This window comes from Mesoplodon bidens (assembly GCF_964165515.1).
Source record: "Mesoplodon bidens genome assembly, chromosome: 4".
Lineage (NCBI taxonomy): Eukaryota > Metazoa > Chordata > Mammalia > Artiodactyla > Ziphiidae > Mesoplodon > Mesoplodon bidens.
In genome coordinates, this window is record NC_138160.1 from 52,262,369 (window position 1) to 52,281,002 (window position 18,634).

General features: G+C 37.0%; 2 protein-coding genes across 3 annotated transcripts in view; one reads left to right on the forward strand and one right to left on the reverse strand.

Annotated features, from left to right (window-relative positions):
* The window catches only part of RNF180 (ring finger protein 180), a 277,857-nt gene that overhangs the window by 156,920 nt on the left and 102,303 nt on the right, over positions 1 to 18,634 (forward strand). The window lies entirely within an intron of this gene.
* Positions 9,876 to 10,121, reverse strand: LOC308616222 (zinc finger protein 706-like; the record flags this gene model as incomplete). Its single annotated transcript, XM_081232402.1, has 1 exon — positions 9,876 to 10,121. One exon carries the CDS (start codon positions 10,119 to 10,121, stop codon positions 9,900 to 9,902), a length of 222 nt encoding a protein of 73 aa, XP_081088528.1. The 3' UTR covers positions 9,876 to 9,899.

Here is an 18,634-nt window from a genome sequence, read left to right on the forward strand (position 1 = left end):
AGAAATATGTAGTATATTATTTGAAAGAGATTTTTAGAGAAACCATGATTTTAGTGCTGAATTAGATGATTTGATAAAATTCCTTATAGCCTTACTCCATACTTGGAAGGATTCAATTCAAGGAATTTTCTTTTCTTTTGTCTCTTATATTTTTCTTCCAGGTTTATTGAGATATAATTGACATAGAGCACTGTATACATTTAAGGTATACAGTAAGATGATTTGACTCACATATATCATGCAATGATTACCCCAGTAGGTCTTGTGAATTTTCATCATTTCATATAGATACAAAACTAAAGAAATAGGAAAAAATATTTTTCCTTGTGATAAGAACTCCTAGGATTTATTCTCTTAACAATTTTCATATATAACATATAGCAGTATTAATTGTATTTATCATGTTGTATATTACATCTCTAGTATTTATTTATTTTATACCTGGAAGTTTGTACCTTTTGATTACCTTCATCCAATTACCCCTCCCCCAACTGCCTCTGGTAACCATAAATAATGATCTCTTTTTCTATGAGTTTGTTTGTTTTTAGAAGGAAGTTTCTATCTTGCCTCTCTAAAATAAGTTGAGAATCTTACAGAGTAATTGTTCTGTATTTACCTTTAGCAATTTTCCAATTTGATAATTCTATCTTCTTTAACCTTTTTTCATATTTACAGTCTCCATTTGGATTCTTATTCAAGTTCACTTTTTGTTTTTATTATATATATATATGTATATTTTTAATTGAATTGTAGTTGACTTACAATATTATTTAGTTACAGATGTACAATGTAGTGATTCAGTATTTTTATACATTATACATTATACAAAGTTATTGCATTATTATATTTTTATTATATCCTATTCTTGTCTAATTAACTATATTCTTCTTTAAAAATTTCTTTTTTTAATTTATTTTTAAAATTTATTTATTTAATTTATATTTATTTTCAGCTGCATTGGGTCTTCATTGCGCACGAGCTTTATCTAGTTGCGGTGAGCAGGGGCTACTCTTCAGTGAAGTGCGCGTGCTTCTCATTGCGGTGGCTTCTCTAGTTGCAGAGCACGACCTCTAGGCACACAGGCTTCAGTAGTTGTGGCAAACGGGCTCAGTAGTTTTGGCTCACAGGCTCTAGAGCACAAGGTCAGTAGTTGTGGCTCATGGGCTTAGTTGCTCCACGGCATGTGGGATCTTCCCAGACCAGGGATCAAACCCATGTCCCCTGCATTGGCAGGCAGATTCTTAACCACTGTGCCACCAGGGAAGTCCCTAAAATTTCTTTTAACACAATTATTTTAAAGTTTCTTACATATTTCTCAGTTATATGTAAATTTTTAAAAGTGAATTCTTCCCATTCATACATCTACTAATACCTTTTTATTGACAGTTTGTTTTCTGACATACTTTGTAACTTTTGACTGTGAGCTTATTCTCAGTGGGAGTTGTTTCTGTGTGAATCTCAAGGGCCCTGAGTTGTGGAAGAAACCCCTTGGAGCCAGTTTTGTGTTTGACTTTGCTTGGCTTTCACTAGTATAGGACTTATTTTAATTTTATTTTCTCTATTTAGGGTTTCCAAGCTTCTTGGGAAGTGCTAATTTAGACCTCACACCTACAAATAGTGCAGGTTTGGAGTGATGGTATCCTTCTGCCAATTCTTTGTCTAGATTAGCTGGCTTCTGTACTATATTCCTCAGACCAAACAGCCTTTTTAGCTCATTGCTATACATAGAGCTTAGAGCCTTGACTCCCAAGCTATATCCACAACATATGTGTTAGGCTTTTGAACAGTTAATCTAACATTTTTATTTAATTAATACTGGAGGGAGACTTACTGCGTTTGATTTGTTCCCCATATTGACCAAAAATCTTTTTTGGTGATGTAAGAAACTTTTCCAGTTGTTTCTTAAAATATATTTTTGATGACTGATATGGAAGCTAGCACTAGCATATGTTAGAAGTCCAAAACTGTCAGATTTGGAATATGTATTTATGCAAATTTGGAGTCATATTCTGAAACTAGAAATACAGATTCTTATGACACAACAATGACATTTATAAAAACTTACATTTTTTAAGAATCAGGAATGAAGAGAATTCTGTAATATATATGTCTGTACATTTAAAGTAACTTACATATGCTGTTTCTTAATCATGTGTTTTTCTGATAACTTTAATATCTGAACTTTTTCTGTGACATAGCATGGACTTTGTGTCAGGTATGAGATAAAGGCAATAGATAAGATTTAGAGAAAAGCAGATGTACTTCAAGTGTATGTGAAGAAATTAAATGATATAAGGAAAAGGTAAGAAAGTGAATAATATGTTCTAGGAATGACTCATAATCCACAAACTCAGATATTCAGGGAATGTAGCTTTATTTTTTATTAAAAGTTATTTGTACATATAAGTACACAGTGGATACTTGTTGAATAAATGAATGAATTTAAATTTCTATTTTGAGCCCCCTTTCTATTGGAGGCTAGAAACTAAATCTTAATCGGTCAAGCCTTTCTCCTCTTTTTATCTCTAGGTCTATGTTCTAAGTTTCTAGAACCTTCCAAGTGTCAGCATGTTGAAGGTGGGGTGGAATTTGGCCTACTGAGCTTATACTCAGAAAGACTGAGAAAGAAAGGTATCTATTTTCTTTCTTGTATTGACTGAAAGATCTTTACTGTCTACTTGGTGCCAGATAAATGCCATTCTATGCTGCTCCCTTACCATGCTAAACATAAGAGACTTCTGAGACCTTGCTTCCTCCTTAGACTATATTCTAGAGATTGGAAGTTACAGGTTTCCTGCTATCCAGACCCTAAACCTGATGGTATTTTCTGTCCTATCATACTCCTTCCAGTTTTAAGCTAAGGTGAACATGTCGTAGAGTACCTTTTTGGAGATCCAATAGGCTCTTGCTCCAGTCCCATAAAATCTTTATCTAGTATGTGTTGAGTTTAAAGGGATAGGAGGAGTAGGAAAAAGGTCTTCTAAATCTATCATTTATACTCAGAATCCTAGGCTTTTGAAACTCAAATACCAAATATTTAATAATTTAATTCCTTTTTTATCTACATACTGCTGTGTCATCCATTCTTTGAGGCAGTTGAACATTATCTGTTTCTACCTGAATGGAGAAGAAGGGTTATGGATAACCAATATTTGGAACAAATTTAATTAATATATAAAAGTTTTTCTGTGACAGAGAAACAAAAGAAAATTAAGGAGAATGGAATAAGGCAAGAAAAGAGCCCAAGAGGTTCAGTAAAGAAGAGAAAAGACTGAAAAAGACCACTTTGCTCTCTAAAGTAATGTGTGACATGCTGTGGCTTAGAAGTAACTGGATTTAGTGGATCTGGAACTGATTGACGGGTGTAGGGATTGTTGCTGGAGGCTTCAAAATGGCTTTTGATATAGAGCTATGTTCTTCGTGTCATGGCCCAATGGTACTTCTCACCTGCCTGGAAGTCAGAAACTAAGATCTTTGACTTCTTTTTAAAGTGTTCAAAAGAAATAGGGGAATGCAAATCAAAATGAAATTGTGAATTCAAAGATTTTAAGATTTATGAGGAAAAAAATCAAAATTATTCATTATGAAACCAGTGTGTCCTCCTCCATTCAAATGAGAATTAGCTTTTGCTGATTTTGCTTTCAAAATGCCTTAAATTCTCAACACAACCACTCTGTTTCAGGACCTTGGTACCCCATGCCTTAATTATTGCCTCTTTGTACCATTTAGCACTCACATTCTTGAAACTATCTCTTCTTCACATTTTTTTTTCTTTTTTAAAGAATTAGTTCAGAGGATTTAATTGCTTCATATGTTCACTGCAACATCCCTAGTGCCTTCTATATCCCTGATATGGACTGAATTGTATCCCCCCAAAATTCATTTCTTGAAGCTCTAACCACTTCTGTGACTGTATTTGAAGATAGGGTTTTTAGGAGGTAATTAAGGTTAAATGAAGTCATAAGGGTGGCATCCTAATCTGATAGGATTGGCTGCCTTATAAGAAAAGGAAGAGAGAGAGATCTCTTTCCACACCTGCATAGGAAAGGCCATGTGAGCACACAATGAGAAGATGAGTGTTTGCAAGTCAAGAAGAGGTTTTTCACCAGAACCCAACCATGCTAGCACCCTGATCTTGGATTCCCAGCCTCCAGAACTGTGAGAAATACATGACTATTGTTTAAGCTCCCCAGTCTATGGTATTTTGTTATCACAGCCCAAGCAGACTAAGAAAATCCCCAAGGCCTGAAATAATGCTTTGTTCACTCAATAAACATTTGTTGATTGTGTGGAAATTAGCAATGCTATATTCCATTCAGGAACATAATGAGACATTTCAGGCTGACATGCAGTGACCTGTACTGTAGTAGGCTTTGATGACTGTACAGTCTCTGTCACAACTACTTAGTTCTGCTATGGTGGCACAAAAATATAGCCATACACAATACATAGACCAATGAGCATGGCTGCGTTCCACTGAAATTTTAGTTGCAAAAAAATACAGATAGCAGGTCGTGTTTATTACATAGGCTATACTTTGCCCATTCCTGACCAGTAGCAAATGACCCACCTTAGCTCTCAAGGAATATTTCCTACTCCTTATTGGAAAAGCTGTCATCCAGTCAGATTGACAGGTGCCTCATCCACAAACTCCATGATTTCCCCAAATTGTCTCCTTGTCTTAAATTTCCTCTCCGCTTATCTCCCTGATCCTATTTCTATTCTTCCCTCTAAGTTCTGGATTAGGAAACATAAATAAAACATAATCCATGCCCACAAGGGTCTTAGAAATGTAATGAAGGGGGACATATGTAGATAGTCAATATAGGTATTATGGAAGGTATAAAAAGGGTAGGGTCATAAAGGAAGAGGTGGAATGTTTACAGAGGGTAGAGTAAAAAAAGGACAATGATCAGGCCTCACAGAGGAAATGGTAAGGTGCAAGATGGAACACTACAAGAAATGAGACAGGGGAAAGTGGGAGGAGGAGCAAGTCTACAGAGAGCAGGGAGGGGGCAGGCCAGTGGGGCAAAAAAAAAGAGAGAGAAAAAAATTGAAATATAAAAAGCAGATAGATCATCCTATTTATGTAAAATATGTGTGTATGTAGGTTAGAAAAAAGGCTAAAAGATCAATATCTACTGACTTTCAGAGATATCCATGATATGTTGGTTAGTGAGAAAAGTGACAGCAGGGTATTTATGTGCACATGTGCTTTTATATTTTGCATGAGCCAAGAGAAAGTATGAAAGGATTCACCACTGTTGACTCAGGGGTGGTATCATCTGGAAGGTAGGAAGTGGACAGAGTGGAGATGGTTATTGTGATTTTAGCTATAAGTAAGAGAAACTTGACTGACAGGAGCTTGACAGGTCAATGTTTATTTTTCTCATACAAGTCTAGAGATTGTCAGTTGGTGCAATCAAGGATGCAGACTCTAACTCTGTCTCCACTTTCCTACTATTCTCATGCATGTTGCCTCATGTTTCAAGATGGCTGTAACAGATCCAAATATCAGGATCATCATGTTCAAGGAAAGGGAAGAGATAGTATTAGCTATTCCTCCCCTTTTCATTGGGAATGCCAAAGCTTTCCCAGAAACTTTCGTCATACTTTCCTTATATCTCATTGGCCGAAGTTGGGACAACTCTAGCAGTGAGAAAACCTGTGTAAACAACTATTTAGGCTTTCTGGATTCTGTAAGAGAAAACAGTTCTTATAAAGGAGAAGAGAGTTGGAGAAATTATTGGATTATCCAACTAATAGTGTCTGCCACAACTTGCTCTGCTTATGTTATATTATTGTATTGTTTCATTTGTTACCATGAGTGTGTGTTCCTTTTTTAATTAGAAAATAAAGCTCCAAATTCAGACTTGCTACCAGCCTACCAGCTGGCCTCTCAACCTAAAAGTGTCATATTTCTATACATCATAATAATGGGGAAAAAGGAGAGGAGAAGAAGATGGTGGCAGGCCTGCATTTTTAACATAGTGACCTCATTCGCTAGTTAAGTGACCTGGTTTGGTCAATTATCTGTAAACTGATTTACTTGATTTGTAAATCCTTTACCTAAGAGGCTGTGTGGAGGTTTCTCTGGATTGAAAAGTGAAAATATCCCTCTCCTCTAAAAGACAGAGCCAGCAATGTATTCCAGGTTCCATTTAGAAAGATCTGTTTGGCAGATCTGTGTGGCAGCAGTATAGAGCATGAACTGTAGGGATCGTGAAAGAGAAGGAGATTGTGAGGGCTGAACTGAGGCAGTAACAATAGGAAGAGAAAAGGGGAGTAAATTACAGGCATGTTAAACAAGTGGAATCTATATGAATTGATGGCTGGAAAGTTGTAGAACGTGAAGATAAAGGAAAAATCTGAAAGGACTGCTAAATTTCTTTCTCAGATCAGTAAGAACTGGATTGTGGTGACAGTCACTAAGATTTTGGATGAGACCAAGGTTTAAGGGAAAAGTTAACTTACCTTTGAACATGTTAATGTTTTCCTGTGCCTGGGTGACAAGTCTACAGAGAGATGGAAATCTACTAACTTAATAGATATCCATAGATTAATGGATTTGGGGTTCAGGAAAGTGATTTGGGCTAAATATAGAGATTCTTGAGTCATCAGCATAACAGGTAGTGGCTAAAACTATAGAAATTAAAGAGATAGCTCAAGGAGAACATGTACTGTTAGAAAAGAAGAGGTCCAAGGCTGGGCACTACAGAATACCAATGTTTAGTGGGTGGCCAAAGGAAGAAAAGCCAGAAATGGAAACAGGGTTAAATTAAAATGAGACTCCATGTAAGTGGCATTCTTAAAAAGGACAGTTTTAAGAGAAGAAATTGGCCAACAGCATTAAATGCTACAGAATTGTTGAGTACAATGAGGACTAAAAATAGGCTGCTGGATGTGGCAATTGGGTCATAGATAGATGACTTTTGGCTAGAATGGTTTTATTTTAAGTAGGTAGTAGGAAATAATAAGCAGAAACTATATTCTTTTCTTTCCAGGAACTTGACTCTGAAGGGAATGAGAGAGGTGATTGTAGCTAGATGGAAACACAGCATCCAAGGAGAGGTTTTTCTGTTGATTTTAATTGGAGAGATTTGTACATGTGTATCTTTAAGGAAGAACATATCAAGAGAGAGGATAATCTTCATTTTGTGTTTTTGGTTTTGAGGGGATTTTTTAATTGACGTGTAATTGACATGTAACATTATACTAGTTTCCAGTGTATAACATAATGTTTCTCTATTTATATGTGTTGTGAAATGATCACCACAAGTCTGGTTAACACCTGTTACCATACACAGTTTTTAAAAAAGTTTTTTTTCTTATGATAAAGACTTTTAAGATCTAGTTTCTTAGCAACTTTCCAACATACAATACAGTATTATTAACTACAGTCATCATGCTGTACATTACATCCTCATGGCTTAATTATTTTATAACCAGAAATTTATACCTTTTGACCACCTTGACCCATTCCTCCCTCCCACCCATCTCCCACCTCTGACAACCACCAATCTGTTCTTTGTATCTATGAGCTTGGTTTCTTGTTGTTGTTGTTTAAATTCATATATAATTATTGTCTTTCTTTGTCTGACTTATTTCACGTAGCATAATGCTCTCAAGATTCATTCATGTTGTCACAAAGGGCAAGATTTCATTCTTTTTTATGTCTGAATAGTATTCCAGTATGTGTGTATATGTGTGTGTGTATGTGTGTATAAATACCGCAATTTCTTTATCCATTCATCCATCATTGAACACTTAGGTTTTTTCCATACCTTGCCTATTGAAAATAATGCTGCAATGAACATAGGGGTGCGCATATCTTTTTAAATAGTGTTTTTGTTTTCTTCAGATAGCCAGAAGTGGACTCTCTGGGTCATATTGTAGTTCTATTTTTAATTTTTTTTTACAAGAACATAAAGCTTTTATTCTGAATTAGTCAGTAAAGCAAATGAAAAAAAAATCAAAACTTGTGAAAGGTTTTTAAATGATTTATTACTAATATAAACATACAAATGCTCAAGGCACTTTTAAAAACTTTTAAACTGTAATTTAACCAGAACCTCTGTTAATAACCACTATAAGCAATTAGGTCAACTCTAATGTTCTGGTAACCAACATATTGGGAATTAACAAATAATAAATCTGAAACTGAAGAAATCAAATACATGAAAAAAATGACTATTTTAAAGTAAGAGTATAAGAATAGGAGTTACTAAGAAATTATCACCCCTGAAGCTTTTCCTTGGAAATATCTTATTTTAAACTTACAGTGAAGACAAACAAAGTGGGCAGAATATGTATAGCCACAAAACAAATGCAGTGATGAGTTACAGCAGAAAGAGGGAATGCATTTTGTAATCCACAGGATCAGATTTGTGGCTCTAAGCAATTACCAGTAAATATTTGAGTGTTCTTCCTATTCTGTCAACTTTAAATTTAAACTGAATTACAGCAGTTTCGTTTGTATTAATAGTTGGCAAAAGCAAATTAGAAGAAACCTAAATTAGTCTGTTTTAACTGGGTAGGATTTACCTCATTCATCGGAACCGACCCACTTCCCATCCTTAGAGCCAAAAAAAATGTGGATATTGGCCTATTTTAATACCTTTCTAGTTCAGACGGAAGTCACACCGTACACAGCCTTTGATTTTAGGAACAGCACAAAGTAAAAACCAGCTACTCACTTAAAAAGGAAAGGAAGGAGAAGGTTCTGGGAATTAACCCAGTCACAAGCCATTCTCATCTTTCTGTTAATGCAAAATCCATTCATAAATTGGCCAAATTGTAATTAACTTCAAAAACCCCTTCAAAAATTATGAGTTTCAATTTTAAATGAAAGAACTTGAACAATTTTCAAAGAATCAAGTATAATTTATAAAAGATATTTACCAGTCCACATATGTTCTGTCATATTTTGTATTGAACAATAGGCTGATTACTTCATTGTGGCATATACTTCAGAACCTAATTTTTCAGACGGGCTCACTGACAATCCAACCACTTTAAGGAATTTATCAGTTATCTACAGGCCATACCTGGCTGGCAGGTATAGCCAGGTCACACAGCAAGTTTAAATATTCCAACCTCAATCACAAGAAACAATCAGAGGGGAAAATGACACATGATTGCAATATACTAAGGCAAACAGATAAGTCATTCTTCACCTAGGTCAGCAGCTTCCAATAAAATCGTGTGCACAAATTTAATGAATGAGCCTGCTCTAGTTTAACTATGAACATGCCCCTGAATTAGAAAGGGAGATAAGAATTGTGCACTACCAAACGTAAGGTAGATAGATAGTGGGAGGCAGCCGCAGAGCACAGGGAGATCAGCTCGGTGCTTTGTGACCACCTGGAGGGGTGGGATGGGGAGGGTGGGAGGGAGGGAGATGCATGAGGGAAGGGATGTGGGAACAGATGTATATGTATGACTGATTCACTTTGTTATAAAGCAGAAACTAATAATAAAAAAAAGAATTGTGCTTGCAATTCTAGCTGATGAATTCATTAGATTTTTATAAGGCAAATAATGTAGAAAGTTAGAACAGAATTTCTAGAACCATTTATCCTGTGATGTTGTAAAATCAAAGTACTACTTTATTAAATGAGTTATTTTATACAATATGAACATCAATATAATTACAATTGTAAAAAATTTTTTATAACAAGGATGGACTGATTTTCAGATTCCCAAATCAGAATTAACTGTTCATTTGCACAGAATTGTCTTTGCATGAAGCCCAAAAGGGAACAGCATAAAAATGAGTGTTTCTGTGGCCCCTTTATTTTTGCTGATCAAGTTTGTTAGAAAAGCAGTTGCAGGTTTTTTACCTAAGGTCTCAGACAGGAGAAGAGTCAAAGGTGTCACAAATTCCCCTGTAAACAACTTTATGCCTGAACATCAGCTAATTCTGGAGGAAGTGGAGTCTTATGATGCTTGCTCTCTAAGTGCTGCTTGAAGGTCTTAGGGTCTGTCATTTGTGTCTTACAGACAGTGCAGATATATATTAAGACAGCTTTGGCAGCAGCCTTTTGGTCATTGTTTCTTCTTTTGTCCAGCTTTTTGGCATATTTCTGCTGAGACTGAATCTTCTGCTGTCCACGAGCCATATCTGGGCCAGGACAGTCTTGCATCAGAGAAACCGCACAGCGTGAGAGGGCCAGGGGAGGTGGCAGGAGGGAGAGTTATTTTTAATTTTTTGAGGGACCTCCATACTATTTTCCATAATTACTTCACCAATTTATATTCCCACCAACAGTGCACAGGGTTCCCTTTAATCCACACCCTCACTAACACTTGTGATTTGTTGTCTTTTGGATAATAGCCGTTCTGACAGGTATGAGGTGATATCTCATTGTGGTTTTGATTTGCATTTCCCTGATGATTAATGATGTTGAGCATCTTTTCATGTACCTGTTGTCTATCTGCATGTCTTCTTTGGAAAAATATCTATTCAGATCCTCTATCCATTTCTTAATTGGATTGTTTGGGTTTTTTTGCTATTGGGTTTTATGAATTCTTTATATATTTTGGATATAATCCCTTTATCAGATATATGATTTGCAAATGTTGTCTACCATTCAGTGGGTTGCCTTTTCATTTTGTTGATGATTTTCCTTGCAGTGCAGAAGATTTTTAGTTTGATGTATTAATTTTCTTTTTTATTTTTAAATTTAAAGGAGTGCTAATACATAGGAAAAAACACTAGGAAGAGAAACATATATAGTCTTAGTGATTATTTTTAAGAAACCAATTTGACCATCAATTTAATCAGTGAAGCCTTTGTACAGAGGTGGGAAGATTTTCAAATGAAAGACATATATCTGATTTGAAATTAGATACCAATCTTAGAAATGTTAAAATGTTGAGAAAAACCAAATCACAATCAAAGACATATGTAGTCAGACTTTTTTGCTTTGCAATCCTACTTGATGTAAACACAGGTAATATAGATCATTGCTTGTCCCAGCTTTGCCCAGCTCAGCCTCACATTGCATCTGAACAAATCCTTCCTAAGCTTGTTACCTTATGAGATACTAGAAGATGGGTCAAAACCTGTCTTGCTACCAAGTATAGCCTGTGCCTTCTGTTGAGCTGGCGACCTGTAGACTTCCTGATTTCTACTACTGTTTCAGCTTGGACTGGAGCTCTGATTTACATAATTCATGCCTTAATAACTTTGTAGCCATTTTTTGTCTCTTTCCTCTGTGTGTCAGACCCTTTCACCTTTCCCCTACCATATCTAGAGGCTTACATCAAACACAGAATTCCAGGGCTTCCCTGGTGGTGCAGTGGTTAAGAATCTGCCTGCCAATGCAGGGGACGTGGGTTCAAGCCCTGGTCTGGGAAGATCCCACATGCCGTGGAGCAACTAAGCCTGTGTGCCACAACTACTGAGCCTGCGTGCCACACCTACTGAAGCCCATGCGCGTAGAGCCTGCATTCCGCAACAAGAGAAGCCACTGCAATGAGAAGCCCATGCACCACAACAAAAAGTAGCCACAGCTCGCCGCAACTACAGAAAGCCCGCGCGCAGCAATGAAGACCCAATGCAGCCAAAGATAAATAAATAAAATTAAAAAAAAACAAAAAGCACAGAATTCCTGAAATGTCATAACTTTCATTACTTCCATGGAACCTTTGCTACCCTGTTTTTCATACCTTGCCCTTTGAATATTGATACCAGCCCAGATTAAAGGCATTATTACCCTGGATGCTGTGATTTGGATCACTAGCCACCTTCCTTACGGGATATTCAACAATTGAAATCCTGTCCCACTTGCATCTCCAGCTGAGTAAAGGATTATACCCCACCTCACAGCCAGCCCTCAGGAAGCAAAATAAAATTTAAGCATTGTTTTTATGAATAATATCCACGATATTTGTTTCAAACATTTAAAATGGTACAGAGGCTCTGGCTTCAGAGGTCAGATCCCAGGGAGAGGACTGAGGTTGGCTCCGTGCACACAGCCTGAAGGGGGCTAGTGCACCACAGCTAGCTGGGAGGGAGTCAGGGAAAAAGTCTGGACCTAACTAAGAGGCAAGAGACCATTGTTGCAGGGTGCACGAGGAGAGGGGATTCAGAGCATCACCTAAACAAGTTCCAGATATGGGCACGAGCTGTGGCTATTAGCGTGGACACCAGAGACAGGCATGAAACGCTAAGTCTGCTGCTGCTGCAGCCACCAAGAAGCCTGTTTGTACGCACAGGTCACTATCTATACCTCCCCTCCCGGGAGCCTGTGCAGCCTGCCACTGCCAGGGTCCCGTGATCCAGGGACAACTTCCCCAGGAGAACACACGGAGCACCTAAGCCTGTTGCAACATCACACCGGCCTCTACCACCGCAGGCTTGCCCCACATTCTGTACCCCTCCCTCCCCCCAGCCTCAGTGAGCCAGAGACCCTGAATCAGCTGCTCCTTTAACCCCGTCCCTCTGGTGACCTACACGCAGAGGCGGGACCAAATCCAGAGCAGAACCAACCCCAAGAGCTGTGTGAGCAAAGAAGAGAAAGGGAAATCTTTCCCAGCAGCCTCATAAGCAGCGGGTTTAATCTCCATAATCAACTTGATGTACACTGCATCTGTGGAATACCTGAATAGACAACGAATCATCCCAAAATAGAGGTAGTGGACCTTGGAAGCAATGATATATATATATTTTTTTCCTTCTTCTCTTTTTGTGAGTGTATATGTGTATCAGTCTTTGTGTGATTTTGTGTGTATACTTTTTGTGTGTATACTTCTAGCATTTGTCCTAGGGTTCTGACTGTCCGTTTTTTTGTTGTTGTTTTTTTTTTAGTATAGTTTTTAGCGCTTGTTATCATTGCTGCATTTGTTTTTTGGTTTGGTTGCTACTTTTTTAAATTTACTTTTTAGTTTTTTTATTTTTACTAAATTTTTATTTTAATAACTTTTATTTTATTTTATTGTTTTCTTTCTTTTTTTCTCCCTTTTCTTCTGATCCCTGTGGCTGGGAGGGTGTTGGTGCTCCAGCCGGGTGTCAGGCCTGTGCCTCTGAGATGGGAGAGCCGAGTTCAGGACATTGGCCCAACAGAGACTTGCTGGCTCCACGTAATATCAAACGGCAAAAGCTCTCCCAGAGATCTCCATCTCACCACTAAAACCCAGCTCCACGTAACAATCAGCAACCTACAGGGCTGGACACCCTATGCCAAACAACTAGCAAGACAGAAACACAACCCCACACATTAGCAGAAAGGCTGCCTAAAATCATAATAAGGTCACAGACACCCCAAAACACACCACTGGATGCGGTCCTGCCCTCCAGAAAGACAAGCTCCTGCCTCATCCATGAGAACACAGGTACTAGTCCCCTCCACCAGGAAGCCTACACAACCCACTGAATCAACCTTAGCCACAGGGGGCAGACACCAAAAACAACGGGAAATACAAACCTGCAGCCTGCAAAAAGGAGACTCCAAACACAGTAAGTTAAGCAAAATGAGAAGACAGAGAATCACAGCAGATGAAGGAGCAAGGTAGAAACCCACCAGACCAAACAAATGAAGAGGAAATAGGTGGTCTACCTGAAAAAGAATTCAGAGTAATGATAGTAAAGATGATCCAAAATCTTGGAAATAGAATGGAGAAAATACAATAAACGTTTAACAAGAACCTAGAAGAACTAAAGTGCAAACAAACAATGATGTGCAACACATTAAATGAAATTGAAAAGTCTCTAGAAGGAATCAACAGCAGAATAACTGAGGCAGAAAAATGGATAAGTGACCTGGAAGATAAAATGGTGGAAATAACTACTACAGAGCAGAATAAAGAAGAAAGAATGAAAAGAATTAAGGACGTTCTCAGAGACCTCTGGGACAACATTAAATGCACCAACATTTGAATTATAGGGGTCCCAGAAGAAGAAGAGAAAAAAAAAAAAGGGACTGAGAAAATATTTGAAGATATTAAAGTTGAAAACTTCCCTAATATGGGAAAGGAAATAGGTAATCAAGTCCAAGAAGCACAGAGAGTCCCATACAGGATAAATCCAAGGAGAAACATGCCAAGACATATTAATCAAATTATCAAAAATTAAATACAAAGAAAACATATTAAAAGCAGCAAGGGAAAAACAACAAATAACATACAAGGGAATCCCCATAAGGTTAACAGCTGATCTTTCAGAAGAAACTGAAAGCCAGAAGGGACTGGCAGGACATATTGAAAGTGATGAAAGTGAAAAACCTACAACCAAGATTACTCTACCCAGCAAGGATCTCATTCAGATTTGATGGAGAAATTAAAACTGTTACAGAGAAGCAAAACCTAAGAGAGTTCAGCATTACAAAATTAGCCTTACAGCAAATGCTAAAGGAAATTCTCCAGGCAAGAAACACAAGGGAAGGAAAAGGTCTACAATAAAAACCCCAAAACAATTAACAAAATGGTAATAGGAACATATATATCAATAATTACCTTAAATGGAAATGGAATAAATGCTCCAACCAAAGACATAGACTGGCTGAATTGATACAAAAACAAGACACATATATATGCTGTCTACAAGAGACCCACTTCAGACCTAGGAACACATACAGACTGAAAGTGAGGGGATGGAAAAAGATATACCATGGAGAAGGAAATTAAAAGAAAACTGGAGTGGCAATTTTCATATCAGACAAAACAGACTTTAAAATAAAGACTATTACAAGAGACAAAGAAGGACACTACATAATGATCAAGGGATCAATCCAAGAAGACATAACAATTGTCAATATTCATGCACCCATCATAGGAGCACCTCAATACATAAGGCAAATGCTAACAGCCATAAAAGGGAAAATCGATACTAACACAATCATAGTAGGGGACTTTAACACCCCACTTTCACCAATAGACGCATCATCCAATATGAAAATAAATAAACACAAGCTTTAAATGATACGTTAAACATGATGGACTTAATTAATATTTATAGGACATTACATCCAAAAACAAAAGAATGCACTTTCTTCTCAAGTGCTCATGGAACATTCTCCAGGATAGATCATATCTTGGGTCACAAATCAAGCCTTGGTAAATTTAGGAAAATTGAAATGGTATCAAGTATCTTTTTGGACCACAACACTATGAGTCTAGATATCAATTACATGAAAGAAATCTGTAAAATATACAAACACATGAAGACTGAGCAGTACACTACTTAAGAACCAAGAGATCACTGAAGAAATAAAAGAGGAAATTGAAAACTACCTAGAAACAAAGGACAATGAAAACACAACAACCCAAAACCTATGCTATGCAGCAAAAGCAGTTATAAGAGGGAAATTTATAGCAATACAGTCCTAGCTCAAGAAGCAAGAAACATCTCAAATAAACAACATAACATTACACCTAAAGCAGTTAGAGAAAGAATAACAAAAAAACCCCAAAGTGAGCAGAAGGAAATAAATCATAAAGATCAGATCAGAAATAAATGAAAAAGAAATGAAGGAAACAATAGCAAAAATCAATAAAACTAAAAGCTGTTTCTTTGAGAAGATAAACAAAATTGAAAAACCATTAACCAGACTCATCAAGAAAAAAAGGTAGAAGACTTAAAACAATAGAATTAGAAATGAAAAAAGAGAAGTAACAACCAACACTGAAGAAATACAAAGAATCATGAGAGATTACTACAAGCAGCTATATGCCAATAAAATGGACACCCTGGAAGAAATGAACAAATTAGTAGAAAAGCACAACCTTCCGAGACTGAACCAGGAAGAAATAGAAAATATAAACAGACCAATCACAAGCACTGAAATTGAAACTGTGATTAAAAATCTTTCAGGAAACAAAAGCCCAGGACCAGACGGCTTCACAGGCAAATTCTGTCAAATATTTAGAGAAGAGCTAACACCTATCCTTCTCAAACTCTTCCAAAACGAGCAGAGGGAGGAACACTCCCAAACTCATCCTATGAGGGCACCATCACCCTGATACCAAACCAGATAAAGAAGTCACAAAGCAAGAAAATTACAGGCCAATATCACTGATGAACATAGATGCAAAAATCCTCAACAAAATACTAGCAAACAGAATCCAACAGCACATTAAAAGGATCATAAACCATGATCAAGTGGACTTTATCCCAGGAATGCAAGGATTCTTCAATATATGCAAATCAGTCAGTTTGATAAATCATATTAATAAACTGAAGGAGGAAAACCATATGATCATCTCAATAGATGCAGAGAAAGCTTTCGACAAAATTTAACACCCATTTAAATTAAAAACTCTGCAGAATGTAGGCATAGAGGCAACTTCCCTCAACATAATAAAGGCCATATATGACAACCCCACAGCCAACGTCATTCTCAATGGTGAAAAACTAAAACCATTTCCACTAAGATCAGGAACCAGACAAGGTTGCCCACTCTCACCACTCTTATTCAACCTAGTTTTGGAAGTTTTAGCCACAGCAATCAGAGAAGAAAAAGAAATAAAAGGAATACAAATGGAAAAGAAGAAGTAAAGCTGTCACTGTTTGCAGATGACATGATACTATACATAGAGAATCCTAAAGATGCTACCAGAAAACTACTAGAGCTAATCAATGAATTTGGTAAAGTAGCCGGATACAAAATGAATGCACAGAAATCTGTTGGATTCCTATACAATAATGATGAAAAATCTGAAAGTGAAATCAAGAAAACACTCCCATTTACCATTGCAACAAATAGAATAAAATACCTAGGAATAAACCTACCTAAGGAGACAATAGACCTATCTGCAGAAAACTATAAGACACTGTAGAAAGGAATTATAGATGATACAGACAGGTGGGGAAATATACCATGTTCTTGGATTGGAAGAATCAACATTGTGAAAATGACTCTACTACCCAAAGCAATCTACAGATTCAATGCAATCCATAGCAAAATACCACGGGCATTTTTCACAGAACTAGAACAAAAAATTTCACAATTTGTATGGAAACACAAAAGACCCCGAATAGCCAAAGCAATCTTGAGAAGAAAAACAGAGCTGGAGGAATCAGGCTCCGTGACCTCAGACTATACTACAAAGCCACAATAATCACGACTGTATGGTACTGGAACAAAAAGGGAATATATAGATCAATGGAACAGGATAGAAAGACCGGAGATAAACCCACGCACATATGGTCACCTTATCTTTGATAAAGGAGGCAAGAATATACAGAGGAGAAAAGACAGACTCTTCAATAAGTGGTGCTGGGAAAACTGGACAGGTACATGTAAAAGAATGAAATTAGAACACTCCCTAACACCATATGCAAAAATAAACTCAAAATGGATTAAAGACCTAAATGTTAGGCCAGACAGTATAAAACTCTTAGAGGAAAACATAGGCACAACACTCTATGACATAAATCACAGCAAGATGGTTTTTGACCCACCTCCTAGAGAAATGGAAATAAAAACAAAAATAAACAAATGGGACCTAATGAAACTTAAAAGCTTTTGCACAACAAAGAAAACCATAAACAAGACCAAAAGACAACCCTCTGAATGGGAGAAAATATTTGCAAATGAAGCAACTGACAAAGGATTAATCTCCAAAATTTACAAGCAGCTCATGCAGCTCAATAACAAAAAAACAAACAACCCAATCCAAAAATGGGCAGAAGACCTAAATAGACATTTCTCCAAAGAAGATATACAGATTGCCAACAAACACATGAAAGAATGCTCAATATCATTAATCATTAGAGAAATGCAAATCAAAACTAAAGTGAGATATCATCTCACACCAGTCAGAATGGCCATCATCAAGAAATCTACAAACAATAAATGCTGGAGAGGTTGTGGAGAAAAGGGAACCCTCTTGCACTGTTGGTGGGAATGTGAATTGGTCCAGCCACTATGGAGAACAGTATGGAAGTTCCTTAAAAAACTACAAATAGAACTACCATATGACCCAGCAATCCCACTGCTGGGCATATACCCTGAGAAAACCATAATTCAAAAAGAGTCATGTACCAAAATGTTCTTTGCAGCTCTATTTACAATAGCCAGGACATGGAAGCAACCTAAATATCCATCAACAGATGAATGGATAAAGAAGATGTGGCACATATATACAATGGAATATTAGCCATAAAAAGAAATGAAATTGAGTTATTTGTAGTGAGGTGGATGGACCTAGAGTCTGTCATACAGACTGAAGTAAATCAGAAAGAGAAAAACAAATACCTTATGCTAACACATATATATGGAACCTAAGAAAAAAAAAAGGGTCATGAAGAACCTAGGGACAAGATGGGAATAAAGACACAGACCTACTAGAGAATGGACTTGAGGATATGGGGAGGGGGAAGGGTAAGCTGTGACAAAGTGAGAGAGTGGCATGGACATATATACACTACAAAACGTAAAATAGATAGCTAATGGGAAGCAGCCACATAGCACAGGGAGATCAGCTCGGTGCTTTGTCACCACCTAGAGGGGTGGGATAGGAGGATGGGAGGGAGGGAGATGCAAGAGGGAAGAGGTATGGGAACATATGTATATGTATAACTGATTCACTTTGTTATAAAGCAGAAACTAACACACCATTCTAAAGCAATTATACTCCAATAAAGATGTTAAAAAAAAAACTCTCCAGAAAGTGGGCATAGAGGGAACAT